General features: G+C 34.2%; 1 protein-coding gene across 1 annotated transcript in view; it reads left to right on the forward strand.

Annotated features, from left to right (window-relative positions):
* The window catches only part of CFAP47 (cilia and flagella associated protein 47), a gene marked incomplete at both ends in the record, with an annotated part of 271,498 nt that overhangs the window by 160,993 nt on the left and 84,881 nt on the right, over positions 1-25,624 (forward strand). Inside the window, 5 exon segments of the mRNA XM_079727989.1 lie at positions 8,802-8,899; positions 13,654-13,829; positions 16,393-16,489; positions 20,473-20,577; positions 24,459-24,615. Coding sequence (XP_079584115.1) covers positions 8,802-8,899; positions 13,654-13,829; positions 16,393-16,489; positions 20,473-20,577; positions 24,459-24,615 — 633 coding nt within the window.

Raw genomic sequence — 25,624 nt, forward strand, 5'->3', positions numbered from 1 at the left:
TGGCTGCACCAACTTACATTCCCACCAACAGTGTAGGAGGGTTCCCTTTTCTCCACACCCTCTCCAGCATTTCTTATTTGTAGACTTTTTAATGATAACCATTCTGACTGGTGTGAGGTGGTACCTCATTATAGTTTTGATTTGCATTTCTCTAATAATTAGCGATGTTGAGCATTTTTTCATGTGCCTCTTGGCCATCTGTATTTAAATATTTTTTCTTAACATGGATCTACTTCTAAAAGTTTTGTGAATACTGGTGAACATTTCCCTCTTAACATTCTGCATTTTTATAAAATGTGACTCCTGTTTTTATTGTGTGGATGGGGTCTAAGGATGCTTTTTAATGCTAAAATCCATTTTTATCTCATGCAGAAATTAATCATAGAAATAAGTTGAAAATAAAATGAAAAAAAAAATGAGGGCTTTACGTGGAGGCTTAAGAAGCCACCTTCACAGTGCAGTGAATCCAGACAAATGAGCAAACAATTATATTTGATATCAATGAAACATGCATGGCTTTATGGAACAAGAGGAGATATAGATAGAGATTTTAAATAGATAGATGGATAGATAGATAAAAGTCTTCTGGCTATTTAATATGATGGCTTCATTAATTATCCTGTATTAATTATCTTGCACTTGACATTGCCTTGTGCGGTAAAGATACTCATTGGTGGCTGTGAACTTCTCTTAAACACACCCTGCTTATACAGTACTTCCAATTTGGGGTGACAGTTCTCAACTTCTGTCAATATTCTGCTCAGAAGTGGTGGGTATAATATCTGAAATACACTGTATTTTTTTAACACCTTTATTGCAGTATAATTGATATATAATAAGTTGTACATATTCAAAGTACAATTTGAGAAGGTTTTTTTTTTTTTAAATTAATTAATTAATTAATTAATTTATTTATTTATTTATGGCTGTGTTGGCTCTTCGTTTCTGTGCTAGGGCTTTCTCTAGTTGTAGCAAGCGGGGGCCACTCTTCATCGTGGTGCGCAGGCCTCTCACTATCGCGGCCTCTCTTGTTGCGGAGCACAGGCTCCAGACGCGCAGGCTCAGTAATTGTGGCTCACAGGGCTAGTTGCTCTGCAGCATGTGGGATCTTCCCAGACCAGGGCTCGAACCCATGTCCCCTGAATTGGCAGGCAGATTCTCAACCACTGCGCCACCAGGGAAGCCCCAATTTGAGAAGTTTTAACATGTGTACCCCCATGAATCCATTGACACAATTCAAATAATATATTTTACCCCCTGAAGTTTCCTTGTGTCCATTTTTAATCTTTTTGCCTCTGCTCCCCTCCTGCCCAATGCCACCATTGCCCTGGACAACCATTTATCTGTTTTCTGTCACTTTATATGCATCTTATAGCATTTTATATATATATATATATACACACACACACACACACACACAGAGATATATACACACGTATACTATATATATATAACTATATACATATATATACTATATATACACACAATATATATACATAATATGTAATATTTTATATATTATACTAAATATATAACAAATATTTATAAATAATATATTTATATAAAAATTATATATAAATACAAATATTTATAAATATATAATATATAATATAATTATAAGATATATAATAATATATTGTGTATTGTGTATATGTATGTTGTGTATTGTGTATATTGTATATATGTGTATATATACACACTATATATTGTGTATATATATATTATATATTATATAATAACACATTGTACCCCCCTTTTTTGGCTGTTTTCTTTTGTGCATCGTAATGTTTTTGAGAGCCATCCACACAGTGTATCTATCAATAGTTTATTCCTTTTATTTCTGAGTAATACTCCATGGAATGGATATACCACACTTTGTTCATCTATTTACCTATTGATGGACATTTGGGTTTTGGCATTTTTTGGTAATTACAAATAAAGCTGATATGAGCATTCATGTATACGTCTTTCTATGGGCATATACTTTCATTCCTCTTGCGTAAATCACTTATATGTTGGATGGCTGGGTAACGTGGTTATTGAATTTATAACGTTTAAAGAAACTGCTAGACCATTTCTCAAAGAGATTGTTCCTTTTTCCATTCCCACCAGCAGTGTATGAAAGTTCCACTTTCTCTACATCATTGACCATACTTAGTAGGGTCAGTCCTTTCAATTTTTTCCATTTTAATTTGTTGTAGTGCTATTATAGTGTGGTTTTAATCTGTATTTCCATAATGAATAATAAATAACGTTGAACATCTTGTGCTTGTTTGTCATCCATATGCCTTCTGAATTTAAAATTTTTTTCAAGTCTTTTGCCCAGCCCCCCTATTGAGTTGTCTGTTTTCTTACTGTTGAAATTTTAGAAGTTTTTAAAAATATATTCTGGATATATTCCCTTTATCAGATATGTGCTTTATAAGTTTTTCTCCTATATGTAGTTTTCCTCTTAATTTGATTAACAGTGTCTATTAAATAGCAGAAGTTTTTATTTTTTTCCAGCTTAATTGAGGTATAATTGACAAAAATTGTATATATTTAAGATGCACAATGTGACAATTTGATATGTGTATACATTATGAAATGATTATAGAAGTTTTTAATTTTAATGAAATGCAGTTTATCAGTTTTTTCTTCTGTGGATCAGGAAGAAGCATGCAGTTTTAATTGCAATCTAGACTATCATTGCTTGCCCCAGAAATGAAAGCATAGGTTATTGTTAAAATTAAAATGTAATCAACCATTCTCTACAACAGAAATCTAAATCCTATAGATTTTAACAATCCTTTATAATCCTTTCCTGTTGTCTTTAGTGTCTTGATATACTCATGCCAAAATGTATTATAGAAAGAACAAACAGTATAATTCCACACACACACAAAAATGGAGCCTTTAGGACTACCATTGGGTACTAAGCTGCTGCACATTTTATCGTTAAAAATTAAGCATTTAGAAAGAGTGGGAGACAAGAGCTCTGTTTATGGCAGTTGTAGCCACAGCACTGGGTTTCTTTATCTCTGTTTTTTATCAGTACATAATTTTGTTTTTCCACCTTGCCTTCTGGTCCCCTAATGAAGGGGAAATAAAACAATATATGGTCTTATATAGGGCTTTTGAGTTGTTTTACAAGTGATTGTCCAATTTCTATTTGCTATGGGATAATAAAAATGCAGAAATGTTTAAGTGGGTGAGTTGGAGGAAGAAAAATACGCTGAGTATATAAATGAACTGAAATGAGAAAGAATGGAGAACGTGTACTTTTAATTCTTGAGAATATTTCATAGTATTTGAAATATTGATTAGGTTTCCTTATTATTCAATGCACATGTATTAACACATATAAGGTTATCCAAATAATGGTTTTATTTAACTGAATTGTTTCCTTAGTTTTCTAATTGTTCATTGCTAGTGTACAGAAATTTACCCTTCATTCATTCATTCATTCATTCGTTCCGGAAATGAGTCTCATTTGATTATGGTATGTAATCCTTTTGATATGCTGCTGAATCCAATTTTCTAGTATTTTATTGAAAATTTTTGCATCAGTGTTCACCAGGGATATTGGATTTTAGTTTTCTTACACTGTGTTTGTCTGGCTTTTGTATCATGGCAATGCTGGCCTCCTAGTATGAGTTAGGAAGTTTTCTCTCCTCTTCAATAATTTGCAAGTGTTTGAGAAAAAATCTTGTAAATTCTTCTTTAAATATTTGGTAGAATTAAACAGTGAAGCCATCTCGTGCTGGGCTTTTCTTTGTAGGGAGGGTTTTGATTACTGATTTAATCCTCTTACTAATTTTATGTCTATTGAAGTTTTCTATTATTCATGAGTCAGTTTTAGTAGATTGTGTGTTTTTAGGAAATTGTCCATTTTGTCTAAGTTATCCAATTTTTGGCACATAGTTGTTTATAATATTCTCTTTACATGTATATAATGCTTTTTATTTTGGTAAAAACAATAGTAATGTCCTACTTTAATTTGAGTCTCCTCTCCTTTTTTCCTAGTCAGTCTAGCTAATGGTCTACCACTTATGTTGATCTTTATAAAGAACCAACTTTTGGGTTTTTTGGTTTTCTCTATTGCTTTTCTATTCTCCATATCATTTACCTCCATGCTAATCTTTATTATTTCCTTCCTTCTGCTAGTTTTGGGTTTAATTTGCTCTTCTACAAACTCTACTAGTTCGTATAGTGTACATTTAGGTTGTTGATTTGAGGTTGTTCTTTTTTTTTTAACAAATTCATTTACTGCTATAAATTGCCCTCTTAGCACTGCTCTTAATGCATCCCTTAAATTTTGTATACTGTGTTTTCATTTTCAGTTGTCTCAAGATATTTTCTAATTTTCATTGTGATTTCTTCTTTGAAATATTGTTTGTTTAAGAGTATGTTGTTTAATTTCCAAATTTATAAATTTCATTCTTCTGTTATTGATTTATAATTTCTTTCCATTGTGATGAGAAAAAAATGCTTTGTACAATTTCAGTATTTTAAAATTTATTAAGATTTGCTTTGTGGCCTCACATGCGATCTATCCTAGACATTGTTCCTTGGTCATTTGAGAAGAACGTGTACTCTGCTCTTGTTTTGTGGAATGTTCTTTGTAAGTCAGTTAGGTCTAGTCATGTTACAGTATTGTTCACCTCCTCTATTTCCATATTTGTCTTCTGTCTGGTTGTTCTGTCCATTAATGAAAGTGGGATATTGAGGTCTCCAGCTATTATTGTAGGATTGTCTATTTCTCCTTCCAGTTTTGTCAATTTTTGCTTCATATATTTTGGGCCTCTGTTTTTAGGTGTGCATAGGTGTATAATTTTTATATATTCTTGCTGAATTGAATCTTTTTTTGATTTGATAATTGTTTATATTGTAAAATGATCCCCACGATAAGTCTAGTTAACATCCATCACTACACATAATTACATTTTTTTTCTTGTAATGAGAACTTTTAAGATCTATTCTCTTAGGAACTTTCAAATATGCAATACAGTATTATTTACTGTACATTACATCCCCATGACTTATTTTTTTTAACTGGAAGTTTGTACCTTTTGACCCCCTTCACCCATTTCACTTATCCCACCCCCAACCCCTGCCTCTGGCAACCACCAATCTGTTCTCTGTATCTATATATAAGCTCAGGTTTGTTTGTTTGTTTTTTGATTTTTTAGTTAATTGAATCTTTTATTAATATATAGTGTCCTTATTTGTCTCTTGTAAACTTTTTGGATATCTAATAAATGAGTGGTATCCAAAATATATTTTAAAGTACTAAAACTCAACAACAGTAAAATAAGTCAACTTTAAAAATTGGCAAAAGATCTGGAGACATACCTCACCAAAAAAAATATTCTGATAGCAAATAAGCATACAAAAAGATGTTCAACATCATATGTCTTTAGGGAACTGCAAATTAAAACAACAATGAGATAACACTACATACCTATTAGGATGGCTAAATTCAGAAGCCCTGACAATACCAAATGCTGACAAAGATGTAGAAAAATTGGAACTCTCATTCATTAATGGTGAGAATACAAAATGGTACAGTGGTACAGGTGCTTTAGAAGACATTTTGGCAGTATGTTACAAAACTAAACATATTCATAACATGATCCAGAAATCACAAGCCCATTTGGTATTTACCCATATAAGTTGAAAATTTATGTCCACACAAAAATCTACACATGAATGTTTATAACAGTTTTATTCATGATTGCCAAAATGTGGAGGCAACCATGATATCCTACAGTAGGTGAATGGATAAATAGTGGCATATCTTAGAATTTACTCTCTTAACTTTCCTATGTATCATACAGCAGTGTTAACTATAGTCATCATGCTGTACATTACATCCCTAGTACTTATTTATCTTATAACTGCAAGTTTATACCTTTTGACCACCTTCCTTCATTTCCCCCTACCCCCACCCTCTGCCTCTGGTAACCACAAGTCTGATCTCTTTTTCTATGAGTTTGGGTTTTTTGTTTGTTTATTTTAGACTACACATATAAGTGAGATCATACAGTATTTTTTCTTCTCTATCTGACTTATTTCACTTAGCATAATGCCTTCATAGTCCATCCATGTTGTCACACATGGTAGGATTTCCTTGTTTTTTAATGGCTGAATAAGATTCCATTGAATATACTATAATGTCTTTATCCATTCATTCGTTGAAGACACTTAGGTTGTTCCCATGTTTTGGCTATTGTAAATAATGCTGCTTTGAACAGGAAGATACAGATATCTTTTTGAGTTAGTGTTTTCATTTCCTTTGGATATATTCCCAGAAGTGAGATTGCTGGATCGTATGGTAATTCTACTTTTAATTTTATGAGGATCCTCCAGACTGTTTTGTGTAGTGGCCATATGAATTTACAATCCCACCAGCAGTGCACAAGGGTTCCCTTTTCTCCACATCCATGCCAGCATTTGTTATCTCTTGTCTCTTTGACCATGGCCATTCTAACAAGTGTGATATCTCATTGTGGTTTTAATTTGTATTTCCCTAATGACTAGTAATGAACTTAAATTTAATAGTGAATATTCTCTGAATGATAGAAATGTGTATATACAAATGCACACATATATATGTATCTATTAATTATATATGTGTATATTCCAGTGTATTTATATATGTATGTGTCTATATATCTATGTCTTTATTGATATATTACTCTTGAAATTTTATACAAAAAAATAAGTACTCTTGGTCATGAGATGGTGAATAATTTTTAGTTTTTAAAGTTTTTCAGTAATTTCTTAAATTGCTATAGTGAATACTCCTAATTTTATAATTAGAAAAATGTTTTAATATGTTTAAAGCTTGTAGTTAAGCAAAGTTTAATAATTATTATTTTTGTTCATCTCATTAATAAATTATCACTAATCCCACTCTCACCAATAAATTCATATTCATTGTATGTTTTTAGCTCTGTAGGAATTAAATTAGCTTCATCACAATACTACCTTATGTGATAGACACAGCAATTACAAATAGGAGGTGTTCTTGTCCCCATGATAGTAAATTTTATGTGTCACCTTAGCTGGGTCATGGTGCCCAGGTATTAGGTTAAACATTATTCTGGATGTTTTTGTAAAGGTGATTTTGTATGAGAATTACATTTAAATCTTTAGACTTTCAAAGAAGGTTGCCCTCCATAATGTGCGTGGGTCTTACCTAACCAGTTGAAGGTCTTAATAGAACAAAGACTGACCTCTGCAGAGCAAAAAGGAATTCTACCCGTAGACTGCCTTTGGACTTGAACTCCAGCTCTTCCCTGGGTCTCCAACCTGCTGGACTAACCTGCAGATTTTGGACTTACTGAGCCAATTATTTGAGCCATGCAATACAATTCAATATATTCAATGTAATTCAACAATTCAACATAATACGATGCAATGCATTGCAATGCAGTGCAAAACAAAACACTTTTTCAGAAGAGAGAGTCTGAGAACTGCACTGGTCTGGGCCCCTTATTTCATAGATAAGGAAATTAAGGCCCAGAGAGGCTTAGTGATTTACCTAAGTAAGTTAATCAAACATTGCAGTTCTTGGAATCTTTAAAACTTGACAATACTGATATGATATGCAAACAATTAACTGAAACTGAAGGTCATCTTAAACTGTAATCTAGCTCAACATTGGAGAATAAAGAATATCAAAGTGAGAAGCTGAGCAGATGAGAACAAATAGAAAACATGTGGGTTTGATGCCAGTACAAACCCTGCTATACAGGGCTTTTATGGTTGACCAGGGTTCTGGTTTCAGGTTTTAAGGGTGTGATTTTGGACATCACTGGCAGCAGAAAGGCCTGTTTAAAAAAAAAAAAAAAGTTGGAAAACCCAGATGTAAACATTACTTTCTCACGGCTTAGTCCTGCTAAAAAACAAAATTCAGCTGAGTAAATATGAAGATCTAATTGGCCTGATTCGTCAATTCATTAATCAGGCGGCATCCCATCTAGCAAACAAAGTTACTACCAGGTTTTATAGAAATGCTGGGGGAGGGGGTGGGGTATGGACAAGGAGGTTATTAGCAGAACAAAAGAAAGGATTGTTTCAGGCAGGGTTACCTCACTAGAGCTGACCAGGAAATTGCAAAAAGTCCATTCCCAGGAGAGGTTGAAACTGCAATTAAGTCTTGGTTTACTGTCCCAGAGGCAAGTGGCTCCACCTTGGGCCTGTTCTTTCTTTCTTCTTCTTTTTCTTTCCCCCCTCCCCTCCTTCTCCTTTTTTTCCTCCTCCTTCTTCTTTTTTTTTTTTTTTTTTAACAGTCCATACCCATTTCAGCTTTTGTTGGGCTAAATTGCTAGGATCCTCTTTCACACTCCCAAAAAACCAGAAATTTCATAAACTATTTCTGATTTTTTCCTTAGGCTAAATTTTTATGGTACTAGAAATGTAGCCTTGTATATTGTAATACCATAGTTAGGTATTTCTACGTATAATATGTGAATACTTTGGGACTTAAGGGGGAAAGATTAGTTATTTCTTTTGAAATATTAATCCTTAAAAGTAAAACACTCTTGTTTTTGTGGGGAACTTAGTGAGTTACGGGGCAGGCATGAGGCAGGGAGCTTTCACAGCCAATTCTCATAGCCATGCAGTCTGGGGCTTCTCTTATTGCTCACAAACTGATGAAATCAGCTTTTCACCTTCTTCACAGCTCTCTTGACAAATGAGTCCATCAGAAAGAGTTTGAAAATGATATCTAATTCATGTTTCTCAAATTTTTATGTTAAATATGGTTTTCTGAAACCTAAATTAAGATGTGCTATGTTTTTTTCTTTTTTCAGATGATGCTATTAGCAATTTACAAATCTGGTATTATCTTGAAATCCATATTGCTCCTGGACCACCCTTAAACACTATTGAAGTGAAATGTATTGCTCTGGTAAGAGCCCCATTAATTGTTCATAGACTCCTTTTCGCAAACAGTTGGGGCATTTATTGTAAACCTAAATTGCTATTCCTAAAAAATATCTATATTAAATGAGCATTTTGGGATAAATTATTCAAATTACAGCAATTTTATTTTAAATCCAGTAAAATGCACCTTAAATGCTTATAGAAAACATCTTTTAGTTCAATGGTATCATAGTGGCTGCCCCGATAAGCATTTTACCTGCATGTCTCAAGAATTACTAGAGCAAAATTAACCTTAGCCTGCATGCTTTCCTCACACATCTGATAAAAGCAGGATTGTGCTCTCTGGACTCTTTCAGTATTGATTGTTCCTGGTTTCTATAGCAGGCCTTTCACTCTGAAATATATTTCGAGCAACTGGCATATATTTGGGGTTTTAAATAATACTGACAAAGAGTAGGATTGTCTTATGTGAATTATTAAAGTATTACTAAATCCATGTCCAGAATTATTTGATAAAGTCAAATATTGAGTCTTCATTTAAATAAAATATGAGGACAATATTAATTGTTATTAATCGCATTTTAATTTAATTTGATTAATTTTCAATTATTATTAGTACTCATTTATTTAAATCAAATATTTAAACTTATGATAAATAATGATTATTTTCATTTTTAAATATGCAGATGAATTTCTTCATAGAATGATTATTTAGAATCTTCAACTTTTGCTCCAACAGAAAATAAATTATTTCTGCTGTAAATCAATTATTTGCTCACCTAATCTCTGGGTAAATCTCCATTGAGGCATAGAAAATGGATGGTTAAACTACTGAAATGCACTCAAGTGCCCCTTGCAAAAGCTTTCTCTTCTACCTAGAAAATTATTCAATGGGATGACGATAGGATCATTTCACTCAGTGAAAATGTCCTATTTCTGTGACCCTGTTATCACTGCAGAATAAAATCTTTATTAAAGATTATTTTTAGGGCTTCTCTGGTGGCGCAGTGGTTGAGAGTCCGCCTGCCGATGCAGGGGACACGGGTTTGTGCCCCGGTCCAGGAAGAGCCCACATGCCGTGGAGTGGCTGGGCCTGTGAGCCATGGCCGCTGAGCCTGCGCGTCCGGAGCCTGTGCTCCGCAACGGGAGAGGCCACAACAGTGAGAGGCCCGCGTACCGCAAAAAAAAAAAAAAAAAAAAAAAGATTATTTGTAAATGACATAACTTTAATTATGAGACCACTTACATCTTTAGCTATAGCCAAAAGAGGATGTTAGGGGTGGTGTTTTGGGACTTCTCAGAGGAGGAAGGACATTCACATGAAGGTAGAAAAGCAAATGTTTGGTAAATAAGTATTTGCTGGGCCATGCCAGAGACAGTGGGGCACAGAGAGAAATTTTAACAAACAGACTTTGCTAGGTTCCTCCTGTCTACACACCTAGTTCACGCTAGTCTGTGGTGATAGCTCCCTTCCTGGAATAGGTCCTCTCTCTACATTCTTTTAGGCAGTTAGGGGGAAGGTCAGAGTTCCTTCCTGAGTCTTTTGGGCTTTGATTGGTTTCAGTTTGAAATAATCCACATGCCAAAGGGACATTTTGAGGCGGCAAATTTTGCTTGAGTACAATAGTTATCTCTTTATCAGGACACAGGAGAAAATAATTTTTTAAACGGGTCCAGGAGAAATTGGGACCACGAGGTGGCACCTCAAAAAGGGAGACATTGGCTTCCTTACTAACAAAGAGCAAGACTTAGCACCATCAGATGCTAGATTGCTCTCTTTGCGAATACAGGCAGATGTGCTGTACTAATTACATGTTCACTTTCAACAGAAGTTGGTGGAGAAGGGGAGTCATTTTCAAGTAACTCTGCCCAAATAGGCTACCAATGACAGTGATGTTGCCAAATTACTAAGTTTTCCCACCTTTCTAATAGTAATTACCTAAGGTAAAAACTTGTTAGCTCTATAACTTTTGGACATGAAGATTTAGTAGTTGGAGACGGTATGGGTTGTTTTAAATAATCCCATCAAATAAACCTTTGTGCACTTCTTGAAGAACATGCTTTCTGAATACTTTCAGAAGTAGACTAAAATGGCTGTCCACACCTATATATAGTTTCCTAATATTTTTGACTGCATTTGCTGTGTTTGCTAAACTTTTGAGAAATACTATACTTAATCCTTAGATCATCAGATGTGGCAATGAAGGTTTCAAGACACTAAGTCTTCTCTGATTTTCCATCTGTATCTCAGCTTTTGTTACATTCAATTCAATTTCCACACCTTCCCTAGAGATGAATGAACGGTTAGAATCTCTTTAAATAGGGTTTTTGTAAGAAATATTTACATCCTCGAGGCACATAAATTTGGTTACTCCTTACAGCAGGTTCCAAAAATCAGGTTACATTTATAATAAACAACAATTTGTTGATAGTAGTCCATTCTCTTTTGTATAAAGTATTTAGGATGTCTTTTTGAATCTTTTTTCTTCCAGTTTTATTGAGATATAATTGACATACAGCACTGTATAAGTTTAAGGTGTACTGGATAATGGTTTGACTTACGTACATTATGAAAGTTTAGTGAACATCCATCATCTCATATAGATGCAAAATAAAAGAAAAAGAAGATTTGTATAACTGAAAATAAAGCAAACAAACATACAGAGTATGTGTGAAAGTGGAATCCTGTATGAGCTTTTAATTCTTTGCTTATTAATGACCTTGATCATTGTTCTCTCTGTACGATTTTTGGGCATTTATATTTCTAGTTGTGTGAATTTGCCTTTAAATTTTAGGTTTCGCTTTTATAAGTAATCAAACAAATTGCTCTTTTCCTATGTGATTTTTCCCCTGTCTTTTCCTGTTAAACATGGAGACCCTTGCCAATCTGGAGATTTAATAAATATTCATATTCCTTAAAAAAAGAAGAAAAGTAAAAGAAAATTTTTTTCATTGTGATGAGAACTCTTAGGATTTACTTTCTTAACAACTTTTCTATAAAACATACAGTAGTGCTAATTATCTTTGTCAGGTAGTACATTACATCCCTAGTGCTTATTTACCTTATACCTGGAATGTTGTACCTTTTGACCACCTACATCCTTTTGCTCCTCCCGCCACCCTCTGACTCTCGTAAACACAAATCTGATCTCTTTATCTATGAGTTTGTTTGTTTGGTGTACAACATAGGGATTCAATATTTTTATACATTACAAAATGACCACTACTGTCTTGGAAATTTTAATGGGTAATAGCTGCTATTCCATTTTCTTTGAACACAAAAATCTCTTGTGTATCATATAGTTTGGGTGTGGGAGAATGATGAGTGTAATCTACTGTCTTCCCATTGACAGTCAGTAATTTCAATATATAGCAGTGAGCTGAAAACAAATCTTGAGTTTGTGAATAAAACCTTATAGGCTTTAAATTTTAGGTCAGTCATAGCCTTCATAATATTTGTTGTCTTGTCTGAAAATTGCATGACCATTTCTTTACGTATTTTTTCATTCTATAATCAACCTTCAATTAAATTCATTATATTGTTAATGGTGAGGCCCAGAAACCTCTCCACAAGTTAGTAAGAGAGAAGCAGAGTTAAAAACACTATTAATCCACTTGGTATCAAATATAACAACATGTATCAGTTGCCAACCATTTCCAATAAGTTTTTAGTTTAAAATTTTAGCCTCCATCATATGAAAACTGTATTTTGAGGTTTTCAATTTATGTATTTTCTTCTTTCCTTCAGGTTTTTATATTCTTAATTTTTTCTGTGTTAAAGATAATATATCATGAGTATTTGTACATGTTATTGAAATTTTTGATCCTCATGAAATGTTGAAGTAGCAAAAAATAGCATTCTGGGACTTCCCTGGTGGCGCAGTGGTTGAGAGTCCGCCTGCCGATGCAGGGGACACGGGTTCGTGCCCCGGTCCAGGAAGATCCCACGTGCTGCGGAGCGGCTGGGCCCGTGAGCCATGGCCGCTGAGCCTGCGCGTCCGGAGCCTGTGCTCCGCAACGGGAGAGGCCACAACAGTAAGAGGCCCGTGTACCGCAAAAAAAAAAAAAAAAAAAAAGTTATAAGTCATCAGCCAGAATGGATCAGAATGAGAATCAGGAAATGTCTTGGAACGTGAAGTGTGCCTTCCATGGCTGAGTGGATGTAGCCCGGGAGGCAGGACAGGAGAAACCTCACAGAAGGGAGGAATCTAAACAGGAAGGTAGTCCTGTCATCAGCATAATTTGGCCTCTTAGTTCAGATTGTCTCTAGAACTTGCTATTGATGTACAGAGCTACTTAAAAGTGTATCCTCGGAATCAGCAGAAGCAGCCACAGCTTTTTAGAAAGATAAATTTTTGGGCCCCATCCCAGATGTACTGAATCAGAATCTTTGAGGAAGAGGGCCAGTAATCTATATTTTAGCAACCTCTACGGATGATAAGTCTGAGTACCACAGCAAGAAGAAACATTGACAGACAGACCTCATAATAATAATGGTACTGAAGACAAATATATTTTAAATGTAATTTTGCAGTTTCCTTAGCATTTAGCGAGGTGGATCTCTTGGACTATTTGTTGTTGAAAAAAATATTGTCACCATTTAGCAAGGCTAAACGAAGAAAATATGTAAGAGATTAAAAGAGAGTGAGGTGCATTCAGTAGTGGGTCAAGGAGAAAAATAAACTTTTATACATTTGGCCATTGTTTTATCGGCTTTCATAGGACAATGGCTCTGTGCTGACGCTAAGAGCTAATTTTATATTTCTTATGTAATTCTAGGAGAGTGTTTGTATTGAAATACGTCTCTTTAATCCAAAAGAGAAAATCATTCACTTAGATGTGCTGTTATCGAGTGCTGCTGTTAGTGGACTCAAGGAACTTGTACTATTTCCACTAGATTCTCTCAACTGTGTTATACGGTATTCTCCAGCGACTACAGGCTACAGAGAAGAAAGGTATGGTTTGAGTGTGGCATTATACTTATTGCTGATCCTTTGAAATTACCTTTAAAATTATTTCTTTGCATGGTATAATCATTGAGATTACACTCGCTCATAGTTTTAGCTTTGTTTAATACCATTCATTGGTAAAATGTACTAATTTAGAATTACCATTGTTTTCTTTAATGCAAAGATATTATTTATTAGAATATCAAGTTAAATAATTCCTAAATTGCCCCTTATATGCTCTCTTTCACTTCACTTTTTGTGAACCATATTTTTCTGGGTTGCACCAAATGAAAATGATTCTGTAAGGACTAGGGGTTAAACTTTCAATTTTCATGATAAAAATTCATTTATATCTTATATTCTCAATTAAATGCAAATCACATACACCCATACACACACATATATTAACAGTGCAATGACGAGTGTTCTTATGGCATAATTATGAAAAACTTTGCACTATGTATTCACACACACACACACACACACAAACACATAGCCTCTATGCTCATGACTAACTCAGTTTATAGTAAAATAGTCAACTTTCTTTGTTTTAACAGTAATAGCCAATTTATTTGTTATAGTTTTAAAGACTGTACTTAGTATTGGTGTGTACAGTGCATTCCATTACTCCATGAAAATGTCTTTTGCTAGTTTATATGCTCTTTCAGAGTTAGAATAATTCTTATTTTAATGAATGATGAATAAATAAATATATTTGTGAAATTTTAAAGGATAAACATTTTTATAATGTGAAGCATGAAAATTAAGACCATAATGTATATAAAAGACACTATTTTGCTAGATTACCATTAGAAACGTGGGCTTGTCTCCTCTCTGCATTGTGACTATAGAGGCTTTGTGAACACAGACTGAATCTTGGATTTTCTTTGTCGGCATACATTAAAAGACACAGAAATACATTGTGACCTTGGAAAGTAAGTTCCATTTAATAGATAAAATTATTTCATGGAAGATGGAAGGAAAAAATGTTTATCTAAACGAATATTGTTATAATGCATTTAGTATTTTAAAATAAGACATAAATATGTTTTTAGTAATTGATTTTCTTCTCCAGGGAGGTTTGATATTTGAACGACCTTGTGGAAAACTTGTGTGAAAAGAAAAACAAGTCAGGACTTAGTAAGGAGAGGCTTTTATTCAAAATGATTATTGCAGGGGAGGAAAAGGGACTATTGAAATAGTCAGCGGGGTACTATTGCAATTCGGAGAACATTCCCCTCTCAGAAATCTACAAGCTACTCAATATCAAACCGAGCAAGCTTTTTCTTTTATAGGCTAAAGGAGGGGCAAGCAGAAATAAGCAGAATCGTTGGAGGGAAAGCTGGACAAGGAAGGGAAAATGACCGGTGGGGACTGATAGGAAAAAGGGTTTTGCTGTGGTCAGTTGATTCCCAAGAGAAGCCCAGAAGGGAGGCACATTCTACTTTTTTGGTGCTTGCTCAGGCTTGGGGACAAGCAGAATTCAGGGGCCTATGGGAAAGATAGAAAGCTGACTAAACTTTGGTCAAGGCAAAGCAGAGGGTAAGCATTGGGCAATTGAGAATACTTGGTCATTTGGTTAATACCATATGCCCTTGAAATATGACCTTTATATTTAGGTGATTGAGTTCCTAGTACATGTCTGGCGTCGTTTGGCGCTGATGCATAGGGATAATCAAGTCACATTTCCTGCTTTTTTTAAAGAGTATGTGTACCAGTGGGCAAATCAGTGCCCTCTCATTAATGTCTCTCCCTCAGCACACCAAAAGAGTGTTCAAGTCTCCCAGTGCCAGATGTTTTTTTCATTCATGTTTTTTTTCATTCTACCTAAAAGTGCTAGCCTTTTTTTCTTTCAAGTTCTTGTTGTTCTTTACGTTTTTCTAAAACAACTACTTTTTATCTAAGTCATACTGTGTATAATTTAAAGTTGCATAATATTAAAAGATGTTTGATAGTTACTGTATTTCTAACCAGTCTTGTGGATCTTTTTTCCTCTTCCGAAGTTTTCATGGTCTTTAATTGTACCTAATGTCCTTAAAATTCTTAATGATATACATTGGTGTGGCTCTATTTTCGTACATTTTTCTATGTAGTTGGGGTCTCTTTCAATATGGAAACACTGAGATATTGTTTCATGCTTGTTAGAGTGGCTAGAAGTTTGAAATCAGGGTTTCAGCTGGACCATGCTCCCTCTGAAACCCAAAAGGGAGAATCCTTCCTTGGCTCTTCTGGCTTCTGGTGCTTGCCAGCAATCTTTGGTGTTCCTTGAGTTGTAGATGTATCATTCCATTCTCTACCTCCTTTCTCGTATGGCCTTCTCATGTGTCTTCACATCATCTTCTCATAAGGACACCAGTCATGTTGGATTAAGGACCACCCTACTCCAGTGTGACCACAATTTAACTAATTACATCTGCAATGACGCTGTTTCCAAATAAGGTCACATTCTGAGGTACTGGACATTAGAACTTTACTACATCTTTTTGGGGGATGCAGTTCAACCCATAATAGTCATCAAGTTTGTGAAATTATCATTGAACAACTTTACTAGCTTTGTTCTCCCTTTCAGGTTTGTCACTCAGATAATTCCTACACACGAAACCTTAGAATTGCAAGCAACAAACAGTAATCCTGATAATTTTGTCCTGGAGATGAACAGATCACCAGTAAGTATATTCAGAAAGCCGAGTAATCTACCACTACTAGAACATTTTCCAATTCTGATTTTGGGACACCATGGAGTAATAGCAATTGAATTATTAATAAGGTTTCAAATGCTAAAATTTTTAAATATAACATATACATTGCCAATTTTAATTTATCAAGAAAATCAATATCATGTTCATGTAAATTTTAGAAATTATATATGCTAGATTCATGCTCATTTTCACTGAACCCTAAATAAATTGGTTGTGCTTTATTTTTGACCGCTTCAGTAAGCAGTTTTTGCAATAGTGTCCCAATAATATGATTTTTTTTCTGATTTTAATTGGAGTGGTCTTTTTTTTTTTTTTTAAGAGACAATTGTTTAGAGCAGTTTAGGTTCACAGCAAAATTAAGCCGAAGGTACAGAGATTTCCTATATACATCCTGCCTCAGTCTCCCTCCCACCCTCCCTATCCCACCCCTCTAGGTGGTCACAAAGCACCGAGCTGATCTCCCTGCGCTATGCGGCTGCTTCCCACTAGCTATCTGTTTTACATTTGGTAGTGTATATGGGGCACAGAGAATTTGCTTTTCTAAGAAGTCCTCTTGCTGCTGCTGCTGCTGCTGCTGCTGCTGCAGCTGGAGAAAGAGCACACTTTAAGAACACTGATTTAAGATATGTACAGTTTGGAGAGTATCTCAAAGGAACATAAATTCGGGGAATATTCTTAGGCAATTGGCTATGTGGCTCTGAAGTTCAGTGTAGAATATTAAGCTAGAAATGAAGACTTGGAGGATCATCTGCACCAAAATGATAACTGAAATTTGGGGAGTATATGGGGGGAGGTCTGTGTATATAGAAAAGTAGAAAATCCCAAGCCTCACTGACCCTTGAGTGTAGAGGAGTGAGAAGAGTCCACAAAGGAGACCCACCCTCCCTCTTGCGTCTCCCCAGCTATCAACGTCCCCACCAAAGTGGTGCATTTTAGGAATATGATTTGACTCAATGGTTATTCTATGTGTCCAGGTCCCAGGACGCCAGTTCTTTTTAGCTTTCCCTTAGTTCCTACCCATCACGCCCTCCCCACAGACAGTGCTGACAGCTCTGCCCCTCTCTTTCTCTACCTCATTTTCTCATTCCTTCATTCCTGGGAGAGACTAGAGCCAGTCAGTGGGCCTCAATCACCTTATCTTCCCCCAAATAGCAAAACAAGATCTGAAGGTTCAGCATCCCTGTCTGTATTTCCAAAGCATACGATACCAAGTATGTATAGTGAATGCCAAAACCCTGCTTTCAAGTAAACTTCGAAATGATAATTGCAATAGATTATTTTCTTCAGAGGACCTCACAGTAAATCACGGTATTTAGAAAAAGGCTTTTACTATTTGCTGTTTGATGATTGTTTAACGAATCTACAATGTGATTTCTTTCTTTATATTTTAATACCTGTCTCTTGTCACTCACTGGTTGCCAACTAATATGATATGAAATTAGTTCTTAACTGCCATGATGTGTCAAATCAGATATCGCTAAGTATTACATTGCTAAAATTGGTGTATATAGTGTAATCTTAGAAAAATTATTTTAAAATATACATGTATGTTTGTATTACTTAACACCATATTTTCCATAAATTCAACAGAATATGATGTTCAGGCTGTAGTTTACATTTAACAGAAATTACTCATTAGTGGTGTTTTCATATCCTTCGTACCACTACTTTTATAGAGAATGTAAACTGTGGTCCAAGGGAAAACAAATGCATTGTATTACAGATGCCATCTTAACGTTGCATAATGAAAAAGATGGTCTCGGCTTTAACGTTTCCAACCATGGTTTTCTAGTCCATTCATTCTTTCGTACACTTATCAAATATTATTGAGCACAGAATATGCAATTAATTTAATATTTGGAAACAACTCAAAAATAAATTTACAGGTGAGAAAAATACTATTATATGTTATAGAACAAATAGGAACATACATTAATGGTAATGATAATAAATGGAAGGTATATTATATATATATGTATATACTTTATATAGATATGTATATATAACTATTCCTGGTTTTGTTGTGTAATATTCTTGTTTACATAGGTAAGGATTTTAAAATATTGATGATTACCTGTAAATGCTTCAATAAGTAAGCATAGATTGATTATCAAGGCAAATAATGATATTAAAAATTTACTGTCCTCCATCTATATATTATGAGAAATTTCAAAAAGATACAGAAGTGGAAAGAATAATACAATGCACAAACTTATACCTTCTATCTTTGTTCTTATAGTAACAATTTGTTACATTTTTTCCTCTCTTTTCTCTCTTACATTTCTTACTATTCAATTTAAAGGTAAATTGTAGATGCTATTTTAACAATAAATACTTTAGATTATATTTCTTAAGAGCATATTAGTCTCCTCCATCATCTAATATCCTGTCCAAATTTCAGTTTACCTAACTGTTGCAAGAATATCTTTCCCTCTTGAACTAGGATCTAGTGTAAGCTCAGACATGGGAATTGGTACTCCTGATGACACTTGCTTGTAATAAAATGTTTTTAAGTTTCAAAAACTGATATGTTTAACATATTATTTATATATCCCATTACACTAAACCAGTAGGTTTGCTACAGTTAAATTCCATCCAACCGTGTTTATCTTTTTTTCCTTGAAACCAGGGGAGATGCATTTTTCAGTAAATTTTAGGTGGAAATAAAGGAATTGAGTTATTGCTTAGTTGTATACACTACCTCAATTTTCACCACATGCCTCTGACATATATTTATAGAAAAGGAATTTGAGGCCAGAGAGGCTAAAATATTTAAACCACATGATTAGTCAGTCGTAGAACTAGAGTTAAAAATCTAAGTTAATATAGTATTATACATTTTTCCGATGAAATGGATGATTTCTTTTATATATATATGGGGGGAAGGAGAGAAATATTTTTGTCACATTTGCTAAATTGAAAGAACATATGAACTGCAACTTTTCTGTTTTTTTTGTTCTTTGCTAAAGTTAATTCTGATATTAATTTGAACTCCTTAAATGTGCATTAACTGATAATGTCAAAACTGATAATGAAGTATCAGAGGGACACCCAGCCTGAGATAAAAAATATTTGCTATAGATAAACCACATGTATAATAAGGAGGTAACTCTGTTCTAAAATTAAGTTTGTATTTTTTTTTCATGGTCGTTTTCAGAGTTTATTGAAGAGCAAGTGCTGTATTCTACAAGGATTGAATGACTTTGCCATATTGCAAGTGTCCTTTTTCAAAAGTTATCTGGCAAAATACATTAGTGAAAAAATAATTGACTTCTCAAATGTGCCACTCATTCTGTCATTCTATAAGGGTTGATAATAAATATTACATTATTCACAGTGTAGCTTTTTGATTACTTAAGATCTTCAAGCCTTCATTATATTATGATGGAGTTTCTAGCTTCTTTCACAATCTCTAAAGAGGTAACTCAGATTAATACATTTCAGACTCAAGTTATTCTAGCAGGTCACACCTTGAGGGTCTATGTAATAGGACAAAGAAATCACTTTTATTGTACAACAAAGAAGCATGTCTTGCATCTGCACTTAGACTCAGTTCATTTCTTTTGACCTCGCCAACACTGCAAGTTAGGTTCCCGGTGGTTTGACAGGTATTTTGGGATGGATAATAAGCTATGGATTCTTTAAATAAAATGTACATTTCTATTATTGGGGATTCCAACTCCGATTAAAAAATTCATCCTGATTTCCTTTTATTGGTCGATGTGGTCATTGTCTGGGGGAAGAACATTGTGTGAGCACTAATAAACACTGTTTACTATGGGCTGTTTCACCAATATTCCCCAAGCAGGCATACTGAGAATGGTTAATGTGTATAAGGCAACACGTTAACCACATGAACATCAACCTGGTATACACCTAGCACACAAAGATGCTGACTCAAACAAAAGTATTGATTTTTGTTTCTCTTTCTTGTTTCTTAATTTACACAGCTGATCATACCACCTCACTCCACCAAAGACATATCTGTTCACTTTCGTCCCTCTGCTCTTGGAAGAGCTGGTCATCAGACTTCTATCACCTTCCACTGTGCTCAGGTACAATAGAGTATTCTTGGACCAAGACAAGTTAATTAAATTTTAAAGTCAATACACAAGTAAATCTAATTGTCCACTTGACATCTTTGCAAGCAAAACAAATTTATTGTAAATTATTATTTAAATGAACTTTTGAAAATACAGTATGCATTATGTATGTACAGGCATTTAAGAAGGCATTTTTAAATCCTTAGATCACTTGACTGAAAGAGAATATACACCCAGATTTAAAATGTAGGGACTTTAATGTAAATGCTAAATTGCTAGCATTTATGTTAATTTTCTGACTGGGATTTTATTACTCAAATTTTCATGAACTTAAATATAAAACTGTATAAAATGTACTCTTGCAAGTACTGTGGTTTTTTTTTTCACTCTGTTTTCATCTGAATAATAAAAATTTTAAAAAAATACTTTATTTTTTAAGTATCTCTAAACTCGCTACATGCCATTCTAAGAATTATTTCAATTCATTGTCCAGAGTCCTATGGAAGAAGTATGGCCAACCCCATTTTATGGATCAGGAATATGAGACACACAGAAATTAAGACCAGGCAGCTAGTAGGAGGTCGAACCCAGACCTGAACCCAGGACATCTGGCTTCAACCCATCTTCATGACTATTCTTACAGCTACTGACAGATTGCCTAGGCATAACTCTCTTACTGCCAATGAAAAATTTTCATAAATTTTACAGTTATTATTATTTTTTACTTCTTCAAGTGTTGATGCGGGAGTAAAGTAAATGGAGGTATATACTTTATATCCTATGGGACACCAAGGAGCTTACAAAATCCTGCTATCTGGGAGGGAGTGAAATCAAATATAATACAGGGGTTCCTATGTCAGTGCAAGGCCTGTATGTAACTGAAGTACCCTCTTTTTCCCCAAAAATGTGTAATTTAGAAAAAAGTTTTTGAGGCTAATAAATTTTTTACATGATTACTGACTTATACATGACCTGAAGCAATACTGTGGAAGTATGCTTGACTTTCAAAGATATTAAAGAAAATAGACAAACCAGTATTCCTTCTCATAAAGAAGGGCAGGTATAGTAGAGATATTTTCTTTCACAAAAATAATTTTAACACAGCTGATCTTTTAAATCATTGCTTCATAGCAGGGTCAGGCCTTTCATCTTAATTCTTGGAGATAACTTAGTTGCTTGCATTTCTGGTGGAAATTACATCTACTCAAGGTGGTCTGGGCACATCAGCAGGATAGTAATCAGTTCTCCATCTTAATAGATTTAGAAAATCCTAGCCTAGAGGCTGAACTCAAAATTCTTTATCAAATACAAAAGAACTCAAACAAGTAAGTAATCCACTCAAACCTTTTTGTCAATCACTTTAACACTGGGGCTTGATTTCAGTCACTCTAAGCCTCTCCTTCCAAATTGTAGCAAATCTCCAAGGCTTTATCTCTGGTTAGACTTAAATCAATAATTCATTCATTTAGCTACTGAGTCCAGACCGCTTCAACCTTTTCAATGTATTGCCCTAACCTTTGTGATTTTTCTTGCCTTTTCTTTTTATTTTTTTGCCTTTAATTTTTTTTTTCCTTTCTATCCCTGAATAAGTCAGGTCTTCCTCTTCTTTTAATTCATCTAGTTGACATTCTTTGCAGGCAAAACTGGTTTATCCTAAAGTATTAATTGAATGAACTTTTGAAAATGCAGTATATATTATGTATGTGTAGGCATCTAAAGAAGATATTTTTAAGAAGAAAATTTTAGGGCTTACTTTTCTAAGTCTGAGAGTTTGCAATTAGGTTAACCACTAGGGAAAAACTCTGTCCCTCTCTTGATTTCACTGATAAATATATCTGAACTAACACACACAACTGAGTAGCTGATTAATCAAAAATCTAGTATGGTAGTGCTTGTAGGATAAGTTTTAACTATTTCTGAATATGACTCTTTGCTGAACTTAAGGAAATGGCTATGGTTTATTATTTGTTTCATTTGTTTCCAGTTTGTATCCATGTGAAGAACTCTGCATTGTAAAAAAATCTAACTTTAAGCTAAAGTTGTTTGTATAGATTTTGAATCCTGAGATTAATTTGGTTAGGGCATCACAACTGCAAATATCATAAACTCATAATATGCTACCAGAATCTCTCAATGAGATTGTTACTGTATAACAGGATGTGGAACAATAGTAAGCAGCAAATGGGATAAACAGGCCTTCTCTGATATCAAACATTATGTTCTGAGATTTTCTCTTGGTTTTCAGTCGTTTCATTTTTATTTTCAAATAGTTGCCATTATTTATTTCATTTATACTTGATGTGGGACTCACTGCATCTAAAGGTCAAAACAGTGAAAATAAAGGAAAAAGATTTAAAATCAGAGTGATTTTATTACCCAGCATGTGTCTGTGGTCCTTGCAGCCCGTGTCTATGGCAGACTCTCTTGATTCTTAGCAAGCTCAAATGCCCTTGAGCTCTACTCAGTGTGCAAGCCAGATCTACTATCTTTTACCTCCACTTGTTTCTTCTTCAGAAACACATTGGAATTGGATCTTTAATTGTTTTACTGTCTCCTTTCAAAGAAGTTTGAGATAAAGATGGACTAAAAATGTTACCTTTTTTTTTAATGCATATGTTCCCTGGGCTACTTTTTAATTTCCCTCTGTGAACCCAGGTGGATAATTTAAGCAATGCCAGGGTAATTGTTAGATACTAGTGTCCAGGAATGGTAGGAAATGGTTTAACTTAGAACCTCCAGTATTCCAGGCCACTTGGCAAAACATAAAAACATGACCTTCTTGGTTTTGTAGTTTGGCTTATTTCCAATGGTTTAAATTAACCTAATTTCTGTCATCCATGACTTATTTTATAAAATAGCCAAAAAGTAAGTAATTTACATAAAACAGTTGTTACTATAATTGAACCCTGACATTTGATTCCAGGCAGTCAATTACATGTGATCAAGTTCAGGCATCATAAGTGAAAATATAGTGAATTTATGCTTGTAGACTCTCTAACTAAAAGTAATACAGTCATTTGAAGACATATGCAGATAAAACTTGCCTTTTCATCCTCACTTACTGAGACAGCATTTTATGAATTTCCTGTCACCACCCATCCTACTTTGGAAGCAAAGCAAGTTTCCCTCTTTTATTGGAACTTAAGCTTGCAAACATCTATGTAGTTTGAGAGGTGATAAACCAGGACATTGTTCGCTGGTTTTTGGTTAATGACCTCGTCATTCATCGGTAACATTAGCAAAGTGTTCGGTGTAGAACAGAGTCTCAAGGGACTTTTATTCTAAATGAATACAAAGGGAACATTTTCAAACAGAGCTTTGCAGGCTTATGAAACACAGATAAGAACAATGGCCACATTCACTCTTCTTCACATAATTTTTGAGCCATTTTTTCATATCATGTGATAAAACATACACTGTACTAGATGATGGGCGTAAATAATATGGCAGTAAGTTGTATACACTTCTTTTTAATGGGACCGCAATCTGTGTCTCACCTTGTTTGCCTTCCTGTGATAAATATTTTGGAAACTTCATAGAGCATTTAGTCCCAGTTTGTTAGACAAATTGATTTTTTTAAAAATCTTGAGCAGAAATGCATGGCTTTCATTAAATTTTCTCTTTTATATTGCTATCAGTAAGCTTGTATGTATTGAAATATGTTTAATATTTGAACATTGGCCTTTTGCCTTTTTTTCAGTGTAAAAACACATTGATTTTTCAATAAAATCAAAAGGAATTTGGAAAAGGAAGGAAAGATAAAAACAGTGCATGTTAAATATTAACAAAAAACTTATCTGCCAAAATTTTTATGTGTACTATATTTATTAAGTGGTACAAATAAAAAGTATGTAATTAGTACATATATGTTATGGATGTTTATCTTTATATAGTTTAAAGAATGGATATTCTACATCTGTGGAATAGGACTATTCCCCCAGCCTCTAGAAATAGAAAGAATGACCACATACCTTCGTCTTCAATCATCTGTTCTTATACCTTTCCAAAATCCCACCAAAGAAGATGTTTTAATCGATATCATACTAACAGGTAAGTTGTTTTTCTTTTACTTTACATATGTTATTTTGTAATTTTAAAAAAAATTATTTATTTTTATTTTTGGCTGCGTTGGGTCTTCGGCGCGGGCTTCTCATTGCAGTGGCTTCTCTTATTGCGGAGCACAGTGCGCGGGCTTTGGTAGTTGTGGCGCACGGGCTTAGCTGCTCCATGGCATGTGGGATCTGCCCGGGCCAGGGCTCGAACCCATGTCCCCTGCATTGGCAGGCGGATTCCTAACCACTGCGCCACCAGGGAAGCCCATTTTGTAATTATTAATCACACTTATTCTATTATAGAGTCCAAGCATTTTAGAGGTAGTGGACACTTCAGGGATCTGTTAGTTCAACAACATCATTTTATTAAAGAGAAAGCATATGTTTAAGAGATGAAGTATCATGGCCAAAATCACAACTCTAAACTCCAGGATCAGAAATTAGGAATCTGTATACCAGGTCAAGTTCTTCTAATTTTATCTGGAAACTTGAATATGTAAATCAGTAAATTTGCACAATTCTTATGATATTACTCAAATATGCCAATGTTTATTCCTCAAAGTTTATAAAAATTCCAGTGTTCTAATTTTGTTTCCTTTGCCCCTTTTCTATATAAATATACAGCATATTTGGATTAAATTTTGGCTCCAACCAAGCTTGTTCCTTTTTTCATGTCATATTGAAGATGCATGTTTTTAAATTCAATTGTGTGAAATGTTTGATCACTTTGTATTAAATGACCCAATAATGTGGGTCTGAAATAAAAATCAACTCATTATAAGTTTTCTGAAACACATTTTAAATGTAATGTTGAACATTAATAATTTTAACTTTTCAACTATTTTTACTACTTCTACTAAAATTACAACTACTGCTACTACTACGGTGATCCATTTTATAAAGTTCAGTTTCAGGGCTAAAAGGAACACATATGTTAAGGTTTTTGATATAAATAACCAATTTACTCTCCTGAATGGTTATCCTATTGCACTTCATGCTGCCATCAG

This window comes from Hyperoodon ampullatus (assembly GCF_949752795.1).
Source record: "Hyperoodon ampullatus genome assembly, chromosome: X".
Taxonomy (NCBI): Eukaryota; Metazoa; Chordata; class Mammalia; order Artiodactyla; family Ziphiidae; genus Hyperoodon; species Hyperoodon ampullatus.